The sequence below is a fragment of the Sitophilus oryzae genome, unplaced genomic scaffold, assembly GCF_002938485.1.
Source record: "Sitophilus oryzae breed Bouriz unplaced genomic scaffold, Soryzae_2.0 scaffold_1274_pilon_pilon, whole genome shotgun sequence".
Taxonomy (NCBI): domain Eukaryota; kingdom Metazoa; phylum Arthropoda; class Insecta; order Coleoptera; family Curculionidae; genus Sitophilus; species Sitophilus oryzae.
The window spans coordinates 4,760,374-4,785,473 of NW_022145920.1; the positions used below are offsets into that span (position 1 = coordinate 4,760,374).

General features: G+C 34.8%; 1 protein-coding gene across 3 annotated transcripts in view; it reads right to left on the reverse strand.

Annotated features, from left to right (window-relative positions):
• Positions 1 to 5,523: 5,523 nt before the first annotated feature.
• The window catches only part of LOC115874400 (rap1 GTPase-activating protein 1), a 409,062-nt gene continuing 389,485 nt past the window's right edge, over positions 5,524 to 25,100 (reverse strand). For all 3 annotated transcript variants that reach the window (XM_030889567.1, XM_030889568.1, XM_030889569.1), the window contains 7 exons: positions 23,777 to 24,256; positions 21,732 to 21,952; positions 21,401 to 21,614; positions 12,704 to 12,925; positions 10,596 to 10,792; positions 9,028 to 9,220; positions 5,524 to 7,325 (listed from right to left, as the gene is read on the reverse strand). In XM_030889567.1, the coding sequence (XP_030745427.1) occupies positions 7,215 to 7,325; positions 9,028 to 9,220; positions 10,596 to 10,792; positions 12,704 to 12,925; positions 21,401 to 21,614; positions 21,732 to 21,952; positions 23,777 to 24,256 (1,638 nt within the window). In that variant the 3' untranslated portion in view covers positions 5,524 to 7,214. The remainder of the gene's footprint in view (positions 7,326 to 9,027; positions 9,221 to 10,595; positions 10,793 to 12,703; positions 12,926 to 21,400; positions 21,615 to 21,731; positions 21,953 to 23,776; positions 24,257 to 25,100) is intronic.

A 25,100-nucleotide genomic window follows, 5' to 3' on the forward strand; every position in this document is an offset into this window, starting at 1 on the left:
TTTTCAAATCAGTCACAGGCCGTGACTGTCATTATAGAATATCAGTGACAAAGTCACAGTTACCGATATTTCACTCATCACTAGTTAATATACCATTACTTGGTATACGATGCTTCCAGAATCAAAGCAGGAATAGGGATAGGAGTATTTTGACCGAAAACTAAATACTCCGAATCAATGGACACTTACCCCAGCATCCTTCACGCTATCGAAAGATGGGTACAATTTATCTTAGATATATAGGAAACAAGAAGTAATTCAGAATATTAGAGAAGACCGAATTAAGAATTAGCCTTAAAAGCGATCAACTCAGTAACCATCAATTGATCAATTCGAAGTTGGTAAAGAATGCCTAGAGAAGCTGAACAAATTAGACAAAGAAAATTCCTCCTACTCTGGATGCCAGCCAGTTGATAGAAGGTAATGAAAAAGCAAACGATCTAGCTAGAAAAGGAGCGAACACTCCACTAAATGGATCAAAACCGTCCTGCTTCCAAAGTGGAAACCAACAGTGGAATCTAGAAGACTCCACCCGTAACCTGGAATAGAATTCTCCATCGGCCTAACACTTGAAGAATTTTCTCAGGACTTACGAAGCAGGGCTTAAACCAAACCAATAAAAATCAAAGATTTTTCTTGATTTAAGTAAGAACAATTTTCGGTTTGTCACGGGGTTTTTTAACAGGACACTGTTTTCTCAATGAACACGTCAGTAGAATGAAGATAATAAACAACGACGAATGCAGATTCTGTAGGGAAAATAGAAAACAACAATTCGTGCTCCAAACTTTGGTACAACTGGTATCGGAGATGTAGAACTGGAGATGGAGAACTGGTGTCGGACTATGTAAAACCGTCTCAGATACGAGCTTTTGTCAAAGCCCTGAGACTATATGATGAGTTATAAGCCAAGAAAGGGGACAAAACAGATGGACAGCGGTGAATAATTTCCCCCCTCTCATACGATCTACATCCTTGCCTTGAAGTAAACTGCCCATGTGAAGCTTTAGTTGTCTTTTTTGTTGTAGTAGGTTAAGTTAGCTGTCGCATTAGGCCTAGCATGTATGGTTATAAATATCTACAATTCCTAACTTTACGAAGCCAATATAAGGATTCGTCTGAAGAAGTCTGAAGAGAGTCAGAAGACATTTGAAAGCAAATTTATTTCATTTATTAGTGTATCTGCTGTCGTAAAATCATACAAGATTTTGCGACAGCAGTCAGGCAATTGTTAGGGCGATGGAACTGTGTACTGTGTACGAAGTCTAATCTAAATAGGTTGCAGATATGTAAGAGTTTAGACGTATTTAGTTTGAGAATGATAACATGCAGCCACCTATAGTAACACGAAAGAGACTCCGAATTTCGAATGGTGTTATAAACCAAGATGAAATAAAAATAAATCATCTATAGATCGTTATATTAAGGTAAATTCTGAGTCTAAATATGATGAATGAAGATATGCATCTTCATGGGCGCCGGAAGAATGAAATTTAGAAGGGGGCAAGTTAAAAATGAATAAAAAATTGACATTTTTGGTAATTATTGGGAAAACTGGAAGTCGTCCGATTTTCACCAAAATTGGTATACACCCTATTTTGAAGTCGTAGATTACGAATCTGAACTTTTTTCTTGGCGGTCTCTTACCGTTTTTCAGAAAAACGGAAAATAATTTCAATATCGAATTTCTTAATTTCTCATATTTTTAAGGTTTTCTAGCACATATTTTGTTAGGTATTCAATAATGTTTTTGCTATTTTCTGTTACTTTTTTAACCAATTCTATGCATAATAGAGGAAAATTTGCTAAAATAAATTTGTAAACAATCTGAAAATGTTAGGTTATAGCTTTGTTCGGGTTCTTGTTATTACCGATTCTGAACCGTCCAAGAACTCTGCAGCACATGCGCAAATGAAATAATGTCTTCATATATCCTTCTGCGCATACGCATCACAGTTCTAGGACGGTTCAGAATCGGTAACACAATCGGTACCCACAAACCGTGGGTACAATTATCGACGATGTCTCTGGGGGTTGTCATCCATTCGTTGACGTAATTTATGGATATATTCTTCTCCAGCAACATTTTCTCCCGGTCGGCAACCAAAATTCAAATCAGTTGGTAGTCGCGGTATGTATACAGGTCGGCGGACTTTCTGCCGCATAACGATGCTGGCTGGAGTTTGCCCTGTAGATTCTTGGACGAGTGAATGTAGGTTAGCAGGCCTGACGGAATAGTGGTAGGTCAACTGGTGAAGGAATTTATCTGAGTCTCTTTAATGATCAGAGACTACTTTGGCCAGATAACGGTTGATTGTCCTATTCATGCATTCAACCATCCAATCGGATAGTGGCAGTAGTCCTAGTTTTGCGGATGTTAAGAACTTCGCAGAGACACCTTGGAATAGATTGGACTCAAAGTATCTTCTTTGGTCTGAATAAAGCTCTATGGGAACACCAAACCTGCAATGATGGACGCTGTTTGAAAGAAAGCTAGCACCATAGTGCTAAATTGGAATGGGAATCCTCCAACCGGTTTAAGACACTCGAAAACATTTCTCAGGACTTACGACCGAGAGATATCAAAAATTTTAAATTATATCAATAACAATCTTCGGTTTGTCACGGCGTTTTTAACAGGACACTGTCACTCAATGAACACCTCAGTAGAATTAAGCTAAGTAACAACGACGAATGCAGATTCTGTGGGGAAATTGGGGAAACAGCAGAACACCTCCTCATATAGAGAGTCGACAACTATTCATATCATAAACTTTGGTACGACCACAGACTAGAATATAGAATGTAGAATGAGTAAGAGAGGGGGTCAGTCACTGCGACCTTAAAGATCTATTGTGTTCCCTTCCTTGAGTCCATCACACAGTCTATAACCCATCCTTTGAACCCATCATACCCCTGCTGTAGAGGGGACAGGGTATTTCCCATCCTCCTCTGACAACAGTTCTTCCTCCGAGGATACACACCCTTCCACGGTTGAAATTTGGCCCTCCGTGCCGCCCTTCACAGCTGGGGACTTGCCTCCGGCCGAGGATCTGTCTCCATTTTTTCCACCTCTTTAACTTGGTCTCTCCTTAGACCTGAGACCGGTGTTGTCCCGTATCTATAATAGAGGATATGCCCCTCTTTCTCTATTGCCTCCTCTTTGACCACAGACTAACTTATTTAAATTAATTTGTAGTACGACTGATATCGGACATGGAAAACTAACTTCTGCAAAACCGTCTCAGATACCAGCTTCTGTCAAACCTCTGAGATTGTATGATGATAACCACTAATAACAACGTAGTAATGTTATCTGTGTTATAAACTCAAGATAGGGGAAAGCAATAGATCTATAAGGTCGCGGTGATTATTTTTTCCCCTCCCATAGTGTCTTACCTTACACCAAAAAAAGTTATACTTAACACAATTTCCTTTCCTTTCCCTTCTCATGTCGCCTTTTATTGCATATGTCTCTTTCAAGAGGGCGCAAGATATTATTATTATTATTTGAGAAAAAATTTCTTCTTCCAGTGCCATTTTTTTTCACAACAAGGGGCCGTCCTCTGCCGGAAACACTGCGACCTGTGAGGCCTATTGTGTTTGTCCCCTTTCTATATCTGCACCCATTCTCCTATACCTGTGCCCTCCACTAACTTATGCAGGTCCTTGATAGGATGGTATATGGATTATATAGTTCCTACGGTTCTAGCCTAGCTTTCCCAAATAAAAAGTGTTGCTTGCGGTCCAGAGCCTCGCAGTGACATATTATGTGCTTCTATTTCAGGATCTTTATCGCAGAATTTGCAGCAAAGACTTCCTTGGTTGAGCTTGTTCAGGTAACACTTGACAGCCATGTGTCCTGTCAAGAGGTCTGTTTTAATCCGCAATTTATTCCTGCTAAGCATTAGCTGTTCTTTTGCGGTTTTATAGCTAGGTCCTTGGATAAAAGCCTTGCTGTGCCTGTACCCCTGTCTGTTTCTCCAGTGGACATTCTGCTTTTCCCTGATCCAGAGTTTTACTGCACTACGGGCCATACATTTAGGTTCATATTTTTATTCGTTATGGCATTCCAGTGCCATACTCTATACAGATAGCGTCGGCTACCTCTCCCATATACTTGTGATGTGTGTCACAGTGGCGCATCTAGAGATTGAGTCTGGGAGGGGTAGAGGCAATATTTAAGTCAAGTACGAGATTTAAATTATATTTAAACTGAACAGTATTGTGTGGAAAAAAAAACTTGGATTGGGCCAAATTTTCTATTTTGATTGTTATTATTAGAGGCGTCATATTTCAAAACCCGCCTTATCCCACCATCGTTGTTTCGAGATAATAAGCAAAAACTGTTTTAGCATATGTTTGAAGCGTTAATTTACAAAAAAACGTGTCCATTGAGTGGAGAGAGTTTTGTATCTCGTTTTTCTAGAAATAAAAATTAATATTTAATTTTTAAACAGAAAAAAACACCAAAATAATTCGGATAAAGCGGGTTTTGTTGCAGTATGGCTATTAAACATAAGCTGTCATTTTTATGTAAATTTTTATGGGAAATGTCATAGATCGTCATTTCCTAACCAACTGGACACCGTTTTCGATCATACGGTATTTGCATTCTAACTTGATATATTAAATATACGATTTTATTGAAATTAAGTAAGGATTTGAAAAGACGTCAGTAGTAATATTATACTTGTGTAAAAAGCTTATGAAAAAATGCGGGATTTGTAAAAATAATGACAATAAAAAGCAAATAAAACTGGATAAGAGGGATTTTGCTGCAGTAACGTAATTTGTAGTGAATTTATATAAGAATATGCGACTTTTACTGCAGTTTGGAATTATGTTTATGTAGATGTCAGTGTTAACTATTAATATATGTCATTAGGCCATTTTTTAAAAAAATGGATAAGGCGGGTTTTGCAATTTGACGCAATTTTTTTTTATAACTCATTTTATCTTGTCCCTGGGAGGGGTAATTACCCCCATTACCCCTCCCGTATATGCGCCCCTGGTGTGTCATCAGTGTTTCACAAGTACACGAGACCTACAGTTTATCGCCGAATCCAAACGACTCTTTTGAGAGGCTGTATAAGGCAAATATACTCAAGATTGTTTACCATTGTTTTCCTTGAGGTGGCGGCTCGCTGGGCCCTCTATTTAGATAAATAAATATTTTTATTTTAAATAAATAAAGCAACCGTACTGGCTGGGGATCGAACCCGATACTTCTCGCTCCGAAGATCGACAAACACAGAGGTCGCGACTAACAATGTTTTACAAAAGAACGACGATCTCTCGATTGACGTCGATCAGTATGACTGTGACCACCTGTGACCAAATGAACTGTCTTAAAAGTGATGAAATCTGTCTTAAACCTCGACACTGATCAGTGTGTGTTAGCCCATTTAATTTGCATTGAGGCATCACATGTACGGTTATAGCCAAACACGTGTTCGGCTAAAATGTCTAGCATTTCTGTGTACGTCCAGCCATCCAGCCTTAAATAAAACTACGAAATAAACACATTAAGATTTTTATTAGAACTTTTGAAATGTCAAAACAAATGAAAAAAAATGTACAAAAAATATGAGTAGTATTATGTAGAAAAAAAAATCCTTACATAGTAGGACTCGAATACAAGCTAAGAAATAACAAAAAAAATATTCTGTAATTTAATCGCCAAAAACAACAACCATTCATTAATTAAATAAAATCATATGGGTTATATGTTATTCGACTAATTATTATCTGACGATTAAAACATTAACAAATTCTGAAATAAGTGTTGAAGACTATTTTTTTTCCAAAAAAACGCCATAATACATAAAATTTTACATAAAGAAGATATTTGACTATTCTTCTAACTGAAATTAAATTTGCTTTAGTTATCTACTCTTACACATACATATATAATGATATATACGATTTTTCTAAATATCTGAAAATTTTAACAGAATAGAATTTTTATTTTCCTACATAGAAAAGGCCTTCAGTTGATTTTTTTCGAAAATTTAGTTTCTAAAAAATGAATATAGATGGTCTTCCTTCGAAGAACAAAGTGAGAAAAATATTTACAAATAATAATGTGATGGTATGGTGGCTATACTTATTTTTTTATTTAGCACAGATGACAAGAAATTGCTTTTAATATACAAAAAATATAGAACCAACTTAACCAACACATCTTCAAACTTAAATTTTTAATACTAGTATTAATACATATTGCAGTTGTACATATAAAATTATAAAGTAATTGAATAATTTTATTAAACAAAAATCAAACTCCTTTTAACGTATAATACTTAGGAAAAAGAAAACTTTTTTTTATTACAACGTCCAACTTAAAACCTAATAAATACTTTGTAATATACATTCAGTAAATAAACTTTTATTTCTGAAAAAAAAAATATTTTGGGAATGTAAGCTTTGGTATAATTAAGGTAATGGTAAAAATTTAATAATGTACATACTTTTAGTTACATTGTATCTCAATTTTAATTATTGTGAAAATAAAACTAGTTAATTCTAAAGATTATTTTTTTCTTTCTGGAATTGGTTTATGGTTTATTGCAATTATTGGGTTAAATGTAAATATAAGTGAACTAAAGAATGAGATACAATGTAAATTAGATTAATAAATAACTACAAACTAAATTCTACGAAGTAAAGAAAGAGAAAAGGACACGAAACTCAAAACTGTCAAAACATTTAAAGAAAAATATCACAAGCACATACAAATAAAATATATTGTGATGTTAGATAAAATGTGGTCCTGAATAATGATATTGTGTGAAAATATGTACTAATGTTGACGTAGTTTTGTTTTAATATTCTATTAAATTATTTTTGAATAGTAATAGTTGTAGTAGTATTAGTAGTAAGTACACCAATTTTACTAAAAGTTATTTCACTGATATATGTTTTCCTTTATTACTCCACATTATTCTTCTAATATATATTTATAATACCAACAATTTGATTGATTTTCTTTTTGGTAACTGGGACAAAACATATTTTGAAGTAACTCGTGGTTAAAAAAAAAACAATACAGGTGTTTGCTCAAGAAGTCTTTGTGTGTAACTAAACTACTCTAAATAAAAGCTTTGATTGTGATATTGGGATTTTGCTTGCCGCACATTGGGATTGAGTTAATCTAACAACTTAAGCGAATTATAATCAGGTAAAGAAAAGAAGGGTTCGGAGAGTTTCTTCTAATCTTTTAGAAGTTCCCGTAGCCTTAAGATTTCCTTGTGCGCCTGTGCCAGTTCACCTTGAAGTACGAGTTCCTTTTCTCGTAGACGCTTTATGTCCCTCTGGCAACTCTGAAAATAAGTAAAGCATTAGTTAAATATATAAATATAGATTTTTATTTAAAAAAAAATGTGTGTACAGGGTGGGTCAAATTCGACGCTTTTAAAGGGAAACACCCTTTTCTATAGGAGATAGGAAAACTAATATTGGTGTCTGGAGATTTATCAAAAATATGGTGGTGAAAACCGCACATCGACATCTGTTACCGTTTATGAATTACGGGGTGTTTTTCAAAAATGTGCATTTTTAACAAATCGCTGTAACTTTTTTGCTATGGAAAATTTTGTATTTTTGTGAAAAAATTTCTAAAACACCTTTTTACGAAGAATTTAATGGGTTAAGTATAATTTTTTAAAAATTAATAATTTAAGAGTTATTAATAGAAAATATGATTTGGGACACCCTGTATATTTTTAATTAAGTGAAAAGAACTTAAAATTACCTTTCCAAAAATATAGCACACTTGATATTTTGTTATAGTCCTCTTTAAAATACAGACTTTTTATAAGTTCGCCACTGTTAACTGTTAGTAGGTTTTGGACCCCTTATTGATGATCTGCCCCTAATGGAACTGAAAAACATATTTTTCCAGCAAGACGAGGCACCGCCTCAGAATGAATTTATCAGCAAATTTTTGCAGCCAATTTCGAGAATAATAATAATTGAATTGCTAACCAAGATCCCAGCCGTTGGCCGTCGAAGCCCCTGAGGCCGCCGGACTTAGTGCCTGTTATCCTTAGTGGATTTTTATCTTTGCGGAAGAATAAAGGTTCTTATTTTAAAATTGCCCGTGTAATCTAGACAAAAATTAGACGTATTTAAAGGTTACGTAGGTTAGGGTATCTTTCACCCCTACTGAGTTAATGAATTCCGCGAGAAATGTTCAAAAACGGTCCCGTCTATCCATAACAGAAAACGGTCGACATGTTCAACACCTGTAGCAAAATCTCATGTCTTTGTTTGCTATTATTTTTATTGCTATTAGATATAGTTTAAATGTGTTGATGTTGTTAAATATAGTTTAAATTGGTATAAAATTCTGCATCTCTCATTTTAAATATTATTTTCGTTTTGCTGCTCACAGTTTTTTTGCATTACAGCCGGCGCCGTTCAAAGCCTACTTATTCAAAGTGGGCGAATTTTTAAAAACTCTATATTTCGAAGAGGAATCGAGCAAAATATCAAGAATGCTATATTTTTGGAAAGACAATTTTAAATTCTTTTCAATTAATTAAATATATACAGGGTGTCCCATATAAAAAATCAAATTTTCTGTTGATAATTCTTAAATTATTAACTTTACAAAAATTGTACTTAAACAATTAAATTCTACGTAAAAAGGTGCTTTGGAAATTTTTTCACAAAAATACAAAATTTTGTATAGCAAAAAAGTTACAGCGATTTGTTAAAAATGCACATTTTTGAAAAACACCCCGTAACTCCAAAACAGTAACAAATATCGATGTGTGGTTTTCATTATCATGTTTTTCATAAAAAATCAGCTTCAGACACCAATATTAGTTTTCGTCTAACTCCTATAGAAAAGGGTGTTTCCCTTTAAAGGCGTCCAATTTGACCCACCCTATACACTCTTGAGGTTATTTTAAAACAGGTATACTGTAATTGCTGCATCTTCTCTGTATTTAAGGATGGACACTGGACAGGCCTGTATACATACGCTACTAATGTAACAGAATTGTGTCGCCAACTTACCACATTCTGTCTGAGTAGATCCAATTTGTCGCATTTGAGCCTGGTCACCTCCTGGGCCAGCATATCCTGCTGAGATCCCCCTCCCACTTGGCCGTGTGACTCGCTGTCCGGCCTCTCCTGGCACACGCTGCAGGCCTTGGCTGCCGTCTCCGCAGAAGACATAGACTCCAGACCAGTATCGCTATCTACATATCTGAAATTCCAAAAAGTATTAAATGGTTTCGATTTTTAATGACGATACATCATGCAGGTAGGGGAAAAGTTCAAATGGTAGGCATGTTAGCGAAAGAAAAGAACACCAAAATAAAATACTAATTCAGCACAATACAGCAAAACGCTAAAAACATATTCATCTGCTGATAATGCTAACATGGTGAGCGAAACGCGCTTTCAGTGTTAAAAGTAAAGTGTTTTGGTGTATTGACCAATTTCTCATTTTTTTTTAAATAGGACACCCTGTATATTTGTCAAGAAATTAGTTTTTGAATTAGTGATTTATTTTGGCTTTCATTTAAATATTATAACTGAGGCGTCAAGTTGCAAAATTAGCCTTACCCAACAAACGTTGTTTTGAGATAATAAGCAAAAACTGTTTTAGCAAATGTCTGAAGCGTTAATTTACAAAAAAAACGTGTCCATTGAGTGGAATCATTGTTTTGTATCCGTTTTTCTAGAAATAAAAATTAATATTTAATTTTTAAACAGAAAAAACACAAAAATAATTTGGATAAGGCGGGTTTTGTTGCAGTATAATGCATATTGGCGGGTTTTTGTACAATATGAAAAAACAAAAACGGCGTCAGCGATGACTATAAAATGAAGAACGCTGTCATTTTATATGTAAATTTATATGGGGAATGTCATCAATCGTCATTTCCTAGCCAACCTAGACGCCGTTTTTTTCGATCATACGGTATTTGCATCCTAACTTGATTTATTAAATATACTATTTTATTAAAATTAAGTAAGGATTTGAAAAGCAGTCAGTAGTAATATTATACTTGTGTAAAAAGGTTATGAAAAAATGCGGGATTTGTAACAATAATGACAATAAAAAGCAAATACCGTATAATCGAGTAAAACCGGCGTCAGCGATGGCTATGAAATGACGATCGATGACATTTCCCATATAATTTTACATATAAAATGACAGCGATCTTCATTTCATAGCTATCGCTGACGCCGTTTTTATTCGATCATGCCGTATAAGTGGATAAGACGGATTTTGCTATAGTTTGGGATTATGTTTATGTAGATTAATACATATGTGTCATTAGGCTATTTTTTTTAAATAGATAAGGTGGGTTTTGCAACTTGACGCCTCAATTGTAATATTGGTCATTATCTCAAAAATAAAATCGTGAAGAACGAATCTAACAAGGCCACTGATTTCCTCGTAAAAAAAACTTTGTTAACAATCCGTTTTTACCTTCCCATGTAGGTATCATAAAAACTAAGAAGAAAAGAAAAAATAGACCTCATTTTCAACTAAAATGGGTATACTCTCTCTGTACATAGATGTAAAGGACCTTTTTTTCTTATATTAAAAGCCATAATGAATTACTCACCCTCCAGCCAGGTGTTCCAAATCCTCCGAGGTGAGAGAGGAATCGTCACTAGCTTCGCTGAGCGCCGGATGACCACCACTAGGAGGCGCATGCGCTGTTAAATCTGGTGAAGACGCCGTTGAAGACCTTCCACTTGCGGTACTACCCGATTTCTTTGAGTTCGATACGATCGACGATTTTGATATTGATCTTCCACTCTGTAGATGAAAACAATGTTAATCATATGTCACAAAGTAATTACCTTATCGAATTATAGCACTGTATTTCAAATGGTTTCTATATACTCTATAATTTAAAAATTGATAATAAAGGTTTAGCATATTTATATGTATCAGAGTTTGCAAGTCTGTTTAAAGGACATACATATAGCCTCTCGGTCATGGGTCGATATTTACATGCCTAGGTACAGTATTTGTGTTTATTACATAACCACCTAATTCGGCGATTTGTGCTTGGAAAAATAGTTGCTCTTCTCTTTCTGTTCAGGACATCTTGTACTAAACACATGACTGCATTCTCCTACACACGAAAATGGGCACCCAAAGCCACATCTTGCCGACCGTGTATACAGTTTAACAGACGGATTTGAATCAACTGGGCATAGGTATAGGTAAGAAGAATGCATATCTCATAAAATATGGTTGTTTTTTTACTCCTAAAATATCCAGGAGCGTGCGGTCTTTTATTAGCACTTATTAGCACTTTTTAAAGCACTCCACTAACTGAATCAGAACCCTGCCAGAACTGTTCTGTTTCTCAAGTGGAAACCAACTTAAAGCGGAACTCAAGAACCTGGAAGACTCCATCCGTAGCCTGGAATGGGAATCCTCCAGCCAACGGTCTAAGACACCCGAAGAAATTTCTCAGAACTTACGACCGAGAAAAATCAAAGACTTTCCTTTTTCCTGTCTAACAGGACACTAACGAACACCTCAGTAGATTAAAGCTAAGAAACAACAGTGAATGCGGATTCTGTGGGGGAAATGGGAAAACACCACCTCTTCACTGAGTGCGCCGAGACGTCAACCAAGATTTTCTTTGATATAAGTAAGAACAATCTTCGGATTGTCAAGGGGTTTTTAACAGGATAGTGTCTCCTCAATGAATATCTTAGTAAATTGAAGCTAAGAAATAACAGCGAATGCAGATTCTGTGGGGAAAATGGGAAAACACCAGAACACCTACCACCGAATGCAACCGTTCGTGCCAAAACTTTGATACGGCTGATGTCGATATGGAGAGCTCTCTCTGTCAGTTATCTGGAGCCGTCTCAGATAGTGGCTTTTCTCAAAGCTCTGAGAGTATATGATGAGTTATAACCCGTTATAAACTTTGGTGCGACTGTTATCGGAGATGGATAACTAACCTCTGTAAAACCGTCTCACATACTGGCTTTTGTCAAAGCCCTGAGACTGTATGATAAGTTATAACTCAAGAAAGAGTTTCATTATTTTTACACATTTTTTTGATATTTCTTGAGTTACAACTTATCATACAGCCTACAGCGGCGCTTTTTACATCCCTGAGAGATGTAAAAATTAATGAAACATTTTTTGGAAAGTATCCTGTATATTTAGTCAGAGTATAAATGAATACAGGGTGATTCGCGGCCATAAAACGTTAGGCGAGATAAATAATATTTTTTCTCTCTTCGTGTATGTAATATCCAGTAGGTTTATTTATACAAATCGAATATATCGCCTTTCGTGTTAACTTATACCCCAAATTTCAACTCTAAAAATGTTTAATTCATGATTTTACCAATGCTCATTCACGATCACGTTTTTGTCAATTTTATACCTTTTATTTTTTATCTCAAAAACTGTTAGAGATAGGTATAGGTTAGTATAATAGAAAAATTATGAGATATGAAAGTAGTTTTCAAAAATGTAATAATATAGTGGGTGTTCCATTTAAAATAAGAAAGATGCTATCACTTTTCAAATGATGCGGCAACAATGAATATTTTAGAAAGATGCAGCAGGTGCCTTTATGTAAAAAACCAAATTTTCATAAACATTCTATTACCGATTCTCCATAAACGTCTAACGCGACATCGCCGTGAATCACCCTATATATGATGGCAAAACTAGTTATTTTGAACTCACCGACGGTGTCGACTCCGAGATTGGAGGCTGACTTCCTTTTTTGCCCAATTTCTCGTGATTGCCGCCGGGACCCAAATTGTTGTCGCTCTGACTAGTTTTGACCTTGGCTGCGCTCCAGGCCTTCTTCACCGTGTCTATGAATCGCGCTCCTGGACCCGATTCTCCTTTGGGGGTACCCGGAGCGGCCAGTTGGCTACCTCCCAAAAATTCCGCTGTTTTTTCCTGCAAACAATAAAACGATATAGTATTAATATCGTTACTTCTGATATTCAGGCTAATATGTATTTTATTCTCTTTACTAGAGTGTACCCGCGACTTCGTTCGTGTCGAATTAATCATTTGTAATGGTGATGATAAAGCAAAGCAAGAATTTCCATTAACATACCAACTGGATAAAATTTTCTCACATTTATGTCAGCACGGGAAAAAACAATATGGCGATAAAATTATATAACTTGGTAATATTTGAGGGGTAGTTTCATCTCGTTGGAATTTGACTTTCGAAAAATCCGTTTGCCAAAAATAAGCTTTTTACATCAAGCAGTTTAAGCAGAATCGTGGTTAAACAATTACCCAACTTTTTGGAACACCCTGTATGATTTTTTAAAAAATTCAAAACATGTAAAAAAAAACAAAATAAATTATGCGTATCCAAGTGTTTTTCCGAAAGAGTAACCGTTTTTTAAATACCAAATATTGTAATATTTGGGGGGCGTTTTCACCCTCTTGGAATTTGAGATTCGAGAAACCCCTCCTTATCGAACCTTTACACCCCACAGTCAATCCGTTTGCCAACAATCAGCTTTAAACGTCAAGCAGTTTAATCAGAATCGTGATTACTCAATGGTGATATTTTATGAAACACCCTGTATACATTTTGAAAACCCTTAAAATATGTAAAAAAACAAAATAAAATATACGTGCTTTTATAATAAAATATACGCCGTTTTTTAAATAAAAAATATTGTAATATTTGAGGGGTGGTGTCACCCCTTTGGAACTGGAATTTCGTAAAATCCCTTCTTATCGAATCTCTACACCCTAGAATCAACCTGTATGCCAAAATTGAGCTTCTTACGTTGAGTGGTTTGAGCAGGATGATTAGGACAGGTGATTTTGTTAGGTGATTAATCAGTGAGTCAGTCACTTAAGGATTTTATATAGATTTTTGATAGATTCACTACTTGTTTTCAGTTTATATTGTTTTTTATAATAGCTGAACTTTTATTAGATCTTTTTATTATATTAAAGACAGTTGCCAAACTTTTTGAAAAGGATATGATTGGAGAATGTAGAAATCAGAAGAGATTTTTAAGGTACCAGAATCCTAGAATCGGAAGAGGAACACAACAGATCTGAAAAGGTCACGGTGGATCAGGCCGATAGCCACCTCGAAGAATCAAATATAATCTAATGCATCATATAAATCTATACTAATATATAAAATCCTTAAGTGACTGATATACTGATTAATCACGATCCTGCTCAAACCACTCAACGTAAGAAGCTCAATTTTGGCATACAGGTTGATTCTAGGGTATAGAGGTTCGATAAGAAGGGATTTTTCGAAATTCCAGTTCCAAGAGGGTGAAACCACCCCTCAAATATTACAATATTTTTTATGTAAAAAACGGCCAAGTTTCCGAAAAAACGCTTAAACACGTATATTTTATTTTGTTTCTTTTTACATATTTGAAGATTTTTTAAAAATGTATACAGGGTGTTTCGAAAAATCTGGTCATGGATTGATTAATCACGATCCTGCTTAAAGCGCCTGACGTAAAAAGCTGATTTTTGGAAAACAGATTGACTTTAGGGTGTAGAGGTTCGATAAGAAGGGATTTTTCGAAACTCGAATTCTAAGGGGGTGAAACTATCCCCCAAATATTAAAATATTTTTTATTTAAAAACCGGTGAGTTTTTCGGAAAGACTCTTAAACACGTATATTTTATTTTGTTTTACATATTTTAAGATTTTTTATAAATTTATACAGGGTGTTTCATAAAATATGACCATTGAGTAATCATGATTCTGCTTAAACTGCTTGACGTTTAAAGCTGATTTTTGGCAAACGGATTGACTGTGGGGTATAGAGGTTCGATAAGGAGGGGTTTCTCGAATCTCAACTTCCAAGAGGGTGAAAACACCCCTCAAATATTACAATATTTGTTATTTAAAAAACGGACAGTCTTTCGGGAAAACGCTTGGACAAGCATAATTTATTTGGTTTTTTTACATATTTTGAAATTTTTTAAAAAATCATACAGGGTGTTCCTAAAAGTTGGGTAATTTCTTAACCACGATTCTGCTTAAACTGCTTGACGTAAAAAGGTTATTTTTGGCAAACTGATTTTTCGAAAGTCAAATTCCAACGAGATGAAACTACCCCTCAAATATTACCAAGTTATATAATAATATCGCTATATTGTTTTTTCTCATGCTGACATAAATGTGAGAAAATTTTATCCAGTTTGTATGTTAATGGAAATTCTTGCTTTGCTTTATCATCATCATTACAAGTTATTAATTCGACACGAACGAAGTCGCTGGTACACGCTAGTAATAAAAATAATAGAAAAACATTAATTTGTTATAAAAAAAATCAACATTCGTTTTAGCGTCATTATTGTTGACTTTTGCTATATTTTCAATACACCAATCGACTGGGGACCCCACAAAGCATCTATAAACATATCTGTACCCTAGAAGCAAACTATGTTAAGTCCAAGATTGGCATATTTGAGTTAGTTCAAAAATGTTGGTATAATTTATCTAAAAAAACTGTTTTACATTTCACTTAAGTTCAAAATAAGTTAGTCATATACCAAATATTACAATAATAAGTTTAAAAATAACCGAGTAATTAGGAAATAATTTCAAAGAAGAACTTTAAATTCGTTTTTCCCAAAACTGTTTTTTTGTGAATTAAAATAGTTTGCTTCTGGTTTACAGACATGTTTATAGATGCTTTGTGGGGTCCCCAATCGATTGGTGTATTGAAAATGTACAAAAGTCAAGGATAACCACGCTAAAACAAAAAGTTAGGGGTAAACCTAACTAATATTTATCTTCATCATTTTTACATTTGTAGAGTTTTAAAAGCAAAAAATGAGCACATCATCGTAGTTGTGGTAGTTGGTTTACCTGTCAAGATTGATATTTCTTATTGACAATGTCAAAAAGTACTCTTATTAAATTTTCAAAAATGTTGTTGTTGGGAAATGTTTCTTAATTTCCAATTTTTTATCTACCAGCAAAATAATTATTCTTTCAAGTACAGTTAAATTTCATCATTTTACAATAACTTTTATTTTTGGCATTATTTCAAATATTGAAAAAAATGATCAGTCCCTGTTTGTCCCTATAACTCTTACGTATGGATGAAAAAGTATTTGATATTACTTAATCTGACATATTAACACTTATTTTCGAAATATGTAAAAAATATGCCTCTACCGGGTGCGTCTCAAAAGTGGCTCACCCCTATAACTTGGTATGGTAGTAATGGACCTAAATTAGAATTGATTGACGTATTCAATTGTTTCTGGTCACTTCCTGTTTCACCGGAAATTACTATAACTTTTGTTATTTAAATGACACCCTCGGTATTTTACTTTATTACTTTATTCGGTAGAAAATGTCACTCTGAATAGAATGACATATCATATGTCAACTTTTGACATGTTCGCTTAATAAAAAATCGTATTTTAAATTTCAATCTAATGTGCCATGGCTATGTTAAAATCACTAATTTTTAATCAAGGGGCTTTGAAAAAATTTGATCGTCTAATGTTTTTCGTGTCTTGTCCTGGCCGGTTAAAAGATGCCCAAATCCTATTTTTAATCATATCTCAATTTTTTCAAATGGAACAACGGTGGCTCATTAGCATATTTGGAAAAAGCATATTTCTACGAATAATTTGATACCACACACTTGGTATTTTGAGTCAAATTTTCGTTATAAACCGCATGTTATAATTCCAAATAAACCGTATGCAAAAATGTCAAAGTTGACATATGATATGTCATTCTATTCAAAGTGACATTTTCTATCGAATAAAGTAAAAAAATACCGACGGTGCCATTTAAAAATCAAAAGTTGTAGTCATTTCCGGTGAAACAGGAAGTGATCAAAAATAATTGAATACGTCAATCAATCCTAATTTATGTTATATACTAACATACCAAATCTCGTTTGTGTGAGCCACTTTTGAGACGCACCCGGTATATCTAGAAAAAGTTCTTCTAATTGAATTACATTCATCGCTATAGAACAATCCGTATATCTTTGTTTTGATATTTATGTCTGTGCTGTGTATTTAAACTAACTATGCTGAAGAGTTGGTTTGTGCGTCTGCTGTTACGATAGAGGCACTAAATCATCATTAATGGAAATTAACCGCGAGAATTAGGCTAGGGCGAACTAGTTGCAGGATGCACTGGCGTATGCTGTTCTATCGCAAGAGAAATTGAGTCAATAGAAGCCCAATTATCGTGCTTTGAAGTTTCTGCACTAAGTATCATCTGTTCTCGGTTGGGATATTCTCGTGAAAAGCTGGTGTTTTAAGTACCTTGTTAGCTTAAGCTTATTGAATAGCACAAGTTGTGAAATCTTTTATTGTCATTTTGATATTCTATAATAATATAGAACCAGTGTTGCCAACTCTCTGAAATAGTTTCTCCCACGAAGACGGTCAAAATTTCCCGTTTTTTTTCTAAAAATTCTCATGAGGTCTCAAATCCAATATAGTGTCGTCAACACAATACAGATATTATGTTTTTTAACTGAAAACTAAAAAAAATTCCAATATACATTTTTTTCGTGTGAAAAACTCATGGGCGTGTTCCTGGGATCGAAATGTATCATCCCTAGAAATACCGTATGATCGAAAAAAAAACGGCGTCTAGTTGGCTATGAAATGACGATAGTTGACATTCACCCTCTAATTTTACATATAATAATGACAGCCCGAGTGACAGCCACAGAATAAGTAACTAAATGACAGCGATCTTCATTTTAAAACCAACTGGACGCCATTTTTTTTCGAACGTATGGTATTTGCACTTATTTAAAATTCACCATGTATTCGAGCGGAAAGGGTAGAAGAATAATGTCTGATGCCAACTAAAAATGTGTATTTAGTTGCGGTAATGCTAGTTAGAATTTACCCACTTTGCTGAGAAATGCGTATACGATAACTATTTTTTGGCGAATAATACACTAATTTAGAATTTCCAACAAATATAGTGTTAAAATTTCCCTTTTCATCCTGAGGGAATTTCCCACGAATCGGGAAATTTCCCACGAGTTGGCATCACTGTATACAACAATGGTCGGTAGTTGGTATATAATTTCATGACTGTTATTTTATATTTGATAATAACATACGATCGAAAAAAAGGCGTCAAAGACGTCTGGGAAATGACACTCGATAATAATTTTATGGTGGTTTAGCCCTAGACGTCATTTAGCCCGTATTCTTCTTTATTTTTAATTGCGCTTACCGCCAGTTGGCCTTAAAAAGATTGTAATCTATTTTTATATTGAGTAAAACTGATTTTTAAATGGCGTAGTCAAAAATAAATATAAACTAAAATATTTTTTTGGAAATACATTTGCGTCGGGAAATGTTCTATCCTTTTTTAATCTTTCTATAATTACTGTTAATTTTTGGAAAGTTTTATGTCAATTTGTAGGAAATGACGTCTAGAGATTGACCTCGCCAAAATTATCATCGTTTGTCATTCCGCAGCCGTCTTTGACCAAGGACTATACACACAGTATAGTGTGTATAGTCCTTGGTCTTGGACGCCGTCTTTTCTCGATCATACGGTACTGTTGTGACGCCATTGTGGTGTTCAATATTGGTTTTGTAATATAAAATTGTAGTTTATAGATTATAATAGAATAAATAGACAACAATGTATAGAGAGAGATTCTTTGTATATAATCTTCTTCTTACAGTGCTATCCTATATTATCGCCTGGGTTCTCTCTCTCTTTCCAATTTTTTATCTACCAGCAAAATAATTATTCTTCCAAGTACAGTTAAATTTCAGCATTCTACAATAACTTTTATTTTTGGCATTATTTCAAATATTGAAAAAAATGATCAGTCCCTCTTTGTCCCTATAACTCTTACGTATGGATGAAAAAGTATTTGATATTACTTAATCTGACATATTAACACTTATTTTCGAAATATGTAAAAAATATGCCTCTACCGGGTGCGTCTCAAAAGTGGCTCACCCCTATAACTTGGTATGGTAGTAATGGACCTAAATTAGAATTGATTGACGTATTCAATTGTTTCTGGTCACTTCCTGTTTCACCGGAAATTACTATAACTTTTGTTATTTAAATGACACCCTCGGTATTTTTTTACTTACCACTCACCACTTTAAGTTTTTTATTTTTTCCGATAAAAAATCGAGATTTGGAATTCATATTACATAAATTAGGATTTATTGACGTGTTCAATTATTTTCTGTCACTTCCTGTTTCACCGGAAGTGACGACAACTTTTGATTTTTAAATGGTACCCTCGGTGTTTTGTTGCTTTATTCGATAGAAAATGACACTCTGAGCAGAATGACATATCATATGTCAACTTTTGACATTTTCGAATATGGTTTATTTGCAATTGCAACATACCATTCATAACGACAATTTGACTCGAAATACCAAGTGTGTGGTACCAAATTATTCGTAAAAAATGCCTTTTCTAAATATGCTAATGAGCCACTTTCGTTCCGTTTGAAAAAAATTGAGATACTAAAAATACGATTTGGGCATCTTTTAACCGGCCAGGACAAGACACGAATAACATTAGACGATCAAATCTATTTTTCCAAGACTCCTTGATTAAAAATTAGTGTTTTTAACACAGCCATGGCATTTTAGATTGAAATTTAAAATTCAATTTTGTTTTAAGCAAACATGTCAAAAGTTGACATATGATATGTCATTCTATTCAGAATGTCATTTTCTATCGAATAAAGTAAAAAAATACCGAGGGTTCATTTAAAAATCAAAAGTTGTAGTAATTTCCGGTAAAACTGGAAGTGGCCGAAATGAATTGAATACGTTAATCAATCCTAATTTATTTCATTTACTAGCATACCAAATCTCGTTTTTTTATCTGATAAAATAAAAAAGTTATAGAGGTGAGCCACTTTTGAGAAGCACCCGCTAGTAAGTTATGTTATCGGTACCTATATAAAATGAAAAACGAGAAGTTCTGTATTCAGAAATTGCATACTTTTATCTTATTATTGCCCAAATCACTCAACAAAATATGTATTATGTATGTACATACACATACCGCCATTACTCGCTGACGAGTATGTGACACGCACCAGAAGATGGTCACGCAAGGCGTATTCTTTCATGAGCTTTTCTGTGACTGAAAAGCCCGATACGTGATGTTATCTGTCTACCGCACTCCAGACATTCAAAAATCTCATTGCTTTGTTGCCTCTTTACTTTTTGGTTGTCGCTGTTAACTGACTTTACAATTCTTCTCCATTCCGTTCTATTGTGAGCTGTCCCTTTTTTTAAGTTTTCGTGGAAAACATCCTTGAACCTTTTGAGTTGTCCACCCGGCCTCCTCTTACCGTCTACAAGCTCACCGTAAAGCAGAGATTTTGGTATGCGGGTTTCTTGCATTCTGCATACGTGACCAGCCCATCTTAAGCGGGACTTTGTAATCATGACTTCAATACTCTCGCAGTTAGCTTTTTCAAGGACCGATACGTTTGAGACATGATGGAACCATTTTATTCTTAAGAGTTGTCTAAGATGTCTCTGTTGCAATTTCTTTAATGCGTTCATGTGTCGGCGGTACGGCACCCAGGTTTCGCTTCCATATAACGTGGTGGGAATTATTATCGCTCGGTACACTGCAAGTTTCGTTTTTGTGATCAAGTCATGATTGTAGAAAACCCTGTCTTTTAATTTCCAGAATGCTCTTGAGGCGCTGCTAATCCTGTGCTGAATTTCAGAGTCGATATTGGCCTTTTCCGAAATCAAACTGCCGAGGTAATTGAATTCCGCTACATATTCCAACAGCTCATCTCATTTCCAACAAAATATTGATCAATTAAAAGAAAGAAAATAAAAAATATCACTGACATATGAGCTTATCCCAATGCTTGTGAATTGCACGAACCAATGATTAAAATTGAATTTCCTGAGAATGGACCAAAATCATGCTCGATATTTCTTGACGTTTTAATACCAATATCCATCGCGTTCTCTCGTTAAAGAGAAAGTCGATACTTATAACAAAGACCAGATTGCGTACAGCAGTCTGACATTTTGCCTTCGTCGAATTTTAACTAACTAATACGTCAATTTTCTACTACGTTACTGAATTTTAATTGAAGGACAACCGCAACAACATGTACCAGAACTGAAAATATGTCATCACATTGTTTCAAAAAGATTCTTGTCTTAAAATAAAAAATCTTGTACTTCGTTTTGGTATAATTAAATACTATTTTTAGAAATTACATTGTCCTTTAAAATTTATACATGACAATAAAGGTACAATTCCAAGATTCATAAAGATCAAAATCTTTATGAATATGTTTTTTGCTATAAAACTCGTACACTATTCAAAATTACACTTACATATAAACACAAACATAGATAACATATTCTATGTTATCTGTGATATAAGTCTATAAAACTACCTTTAGTTCATCGGTGAGACTCTGCAATAACGATGTCCTCGTTCGCAGTTCCAATTTGGCGAACTTCTCAGCTTTATAACAGGCGTTTTCAGCATTGATCAGTTTGGTGAGCAGGAATTCTTTAAACTCCGGTCCATGACGAAAGATGGCCGGCGTAGGGAGGGTTGGTCCGAAGAAAGGTACGTCATCTCGGGCTGTCACGCTCACCTTGTATCTACATTCAGAAATATTAACTTTACTTTTTGCATCACAATTTACATCCAGCAACAATGGGCACACACGTTGAATTTGATACTTAAGATCAATTTAATAATATCTATATCTGACCTACCTAGTATTTGGAGTATTTGGTTCCAACACTTGCACCACGATAAAAGCGTGCAGAAAATGCGACGCGATCATGTCAGGACAGAACGGAGTGTTTTCTTCCTGAAACACCACAGCAACGATGTCATTGCCGATATGTCTTTTTCTTTGCAACTGCTGAGGATCATTGTCGGTGTAGGGTAACAACGTTGATACGTGAAACATTATTTCTCGTTCTTTAAAAATCTGGAAAGAAAACATATCAGAAAGTTAGTGATAATAACAAACAACTAAATTAAATGGGTGTGTGAAAAAGGTACTATACTTGTTATATGTAGAAATAAAATTCAGTTTTAATACAGCAGCACAATGATGGTTCTAGAGAGTAGTGATGGGCACTACGATTCTTTTTAGTGAATCGAATCACACGATTCAATTTCTCATATTGAATCGACACCGATTTAATAATCGTAATAAATAGTATACAGGGTGTCTCAGATTTTAACCGGGAAAATTTAATAGACGATAGAACTTGCAAAAATAAAACAAAAAGTTCATATCAACTTGTAATATTTAAAGCTTCCTTTTCGAGATACAGGGTGTTAAAGTTACTTAAAAAAGAAAAATAAATTAAGATATTCGAAAAACTATTTAATCGATTTTGATATAACTTGACCCGTTTATAATACTTACTACGGGACTTAATTTGATGTAATTAGATTTAAGTTTAATGGCCAGGGGCGGCGGTGGGGCATCATTGTTAATTTATTTTAAAGGAAAAAATAGGCACGCCACTGGTTTTTTAGAAGTTTAATATTATTTTTGGATTTAGTAATTAAAAATATTATTTTTTTGTCTCCTGACTTTTTTGTCTATCTTGCTTACTTCTTGCGAAAAAAATTAAATTCTTATTGGTAATTAATATTATAATTGGTATTCTAATGGTAACCTGTATCTCGAAAAGGAAGCTTTAAATCTTAGAAGTTGATATGAACTTTTTGTTTTATTTTTGCAAGTTCTATCGTCTATTAAATTTTCCCGATTAAAATCTGAGACACCCTGTATAATACCGCATGACCGAAAAAAAATGGTGTCCAGTTAGTTGGCTTGGAAATGAACATCGATGACATTCCTAATATAATTTTACATATAAAATGACAGCGATCTTCATTTTATAACCATAGTTGACGCCGTTTTTTTATCACATTGAGCAGAGACCAACACTATTTATTTAGAGTTGCATAAAATCACGATTTCGTCTTTTAGTTCGACATTGAATAGTCGGTAATATTATTTTAACAAAAATATTAACGTGAAAATTAAATACCTTCAGATATCCCCGTACTAAGCACAGTATATATAAGTTTTTTTCTTGTAAATAACTTTCTTATCATTTGCATTTTATGATCATGATGTTTGTTTAGTGTTTCTGTTCCAGTCGAAATATTGGTGCATGCATTTATGCCTATATCACCGCCACGCCGCGCCGCTGTATAGAAACGAACGATCGCATTGTGATCCGATTCAATTCTCACGATTCTTTTTTACGGCTCATTGTTCAAATCTTATGGATCCGTGCTGGCCACGATTTAATTGAACGAACCGTATTGTAAGCAATGAATCACTTCTCACGACTCTTTGAACGCACGATCGCATTGTGATCCGATTCAATTCTTACGACTCTTTTTTACGGCTCATCGTTCAAATGTTATGGATCCGTGCTTGCCACGATTCAATTGAACGAACCGGATTGCAAGCAATGAATCGAATCTCACGACTCTTATGGATCCGTACTGGATTCAATTGAACGAATCGTATTCTAAGCAGTGAATCGAATCACACGATTCATTTTTAATAGACGTTCAAATGAATTACTCGTTCAATTTTTGCCCATCTCTATTCTAGAATGATCTATATTAAAATAGTTCAGATTTATTTTTTCAATTGTTTTCTCCAGTGTCGTGTAATGTGTAAATCAACAATGGAATTCAATTAGCATAGTGAACCAAAGGAATCTTTATGCATCAGCAATAATCGTATATAAAAATGTTATACAAAAGAATAACTTACTTCATATACTGCCATATCTCCCGTATGTCCGTTCTGAATATCCAATCCACCTCTATACCCCTTGTGATCTTTCAGCTGGATCCTCTGCCCCAACAAATTCAAAAATTCGTCCAAAGCCGGACTGGTCACGTTGTTACAAAACAATTCCTCTTCGGTCGTCTGCCCATATTGCTGGTACAGCACTCCGAACTTGAAATTGGTCACTAACACGTGCTCGTCGTACGTGGCAATCAACTGAGAGGACTTCGGATGTAGCACCGGTGCAAAATTGTCGACGTTGAGTTCGTCGTTTAGCAATTTTGCCATGCGAGAGGGACTGGGGTTCGGTCCGAGATATGCCGACGGTACTATCTCGTGTTTGGTTCCCGGCCGTAGGCGGAGCAGGATTCGAGTGTGTTCCTGTTGAGCTACGTTCTCGGTCTTGATGGAGAGCAGGACAGGGCCAAGATGTTCGTCGGTGCCGATAAGGTTAGAATGTTCCTGTAACAGACAAAAGTAAGATATTAGATAAAATAAATCTTTGGTATAATCTTCTATTAACTACACTACTCAAAACAATTATCGCCTATTTGAATAAAAGTAATTATTACATATATTTCTAAATGAAGCATGCATTTTTCTGCCTTTCTCTTGTGACTTTTTTTAGCATAATTAGGGTACGCACTGATATGTAGGGGTAGTGATGGGATAGTGATGCGTCTCAGATAGCCTCTCCTATCCAAATGTCAACCTCACCTTCGCGCTGGTATACCCTGTTTCTACAGACCGGGCTCTGACGACCGAATATAGGCGGTACAAACTTAGACCGAGAGGAAGAAGGAAATATCAACGTCCTGACGGCGTTGAAAGTAACGGGAACCTACGACGACCACAAGCAAGCAAACCATATTTCCCCAGGACATCATTTTGTCCACTGACATGTAATTTTTAGTCGGCCGACTATGTAGTTGCAAAAGTGAAAACAATACATTCTTATATGGCCGATCGGCCCAATATTTGACATTTGATTACATTGCGTAGCCTTAGGCAATGCGCTGACAGTCTTTAATCGGCCGAAAATTTAGTTGCATATTTGTAACCGATATATCCTTATCGAACCGCGTTCACATGCAATCAAATAGTCGGCCGATCGACTTCATAAGTGTGTATTGTTTTCACTTTTGCAACTAAATAGTCGGCCGACTAAAAATTACAGGTCAGCGCATAGGCAAAGGCATAGGCTTATTGTATCGAATTTCCTTTCAGTGTCCATACTATTTAAAATCGAATGTCAGGGAATTCAAAGTGTCTTGTTTTTCAAATTAATATTAATTTTAATTAATAT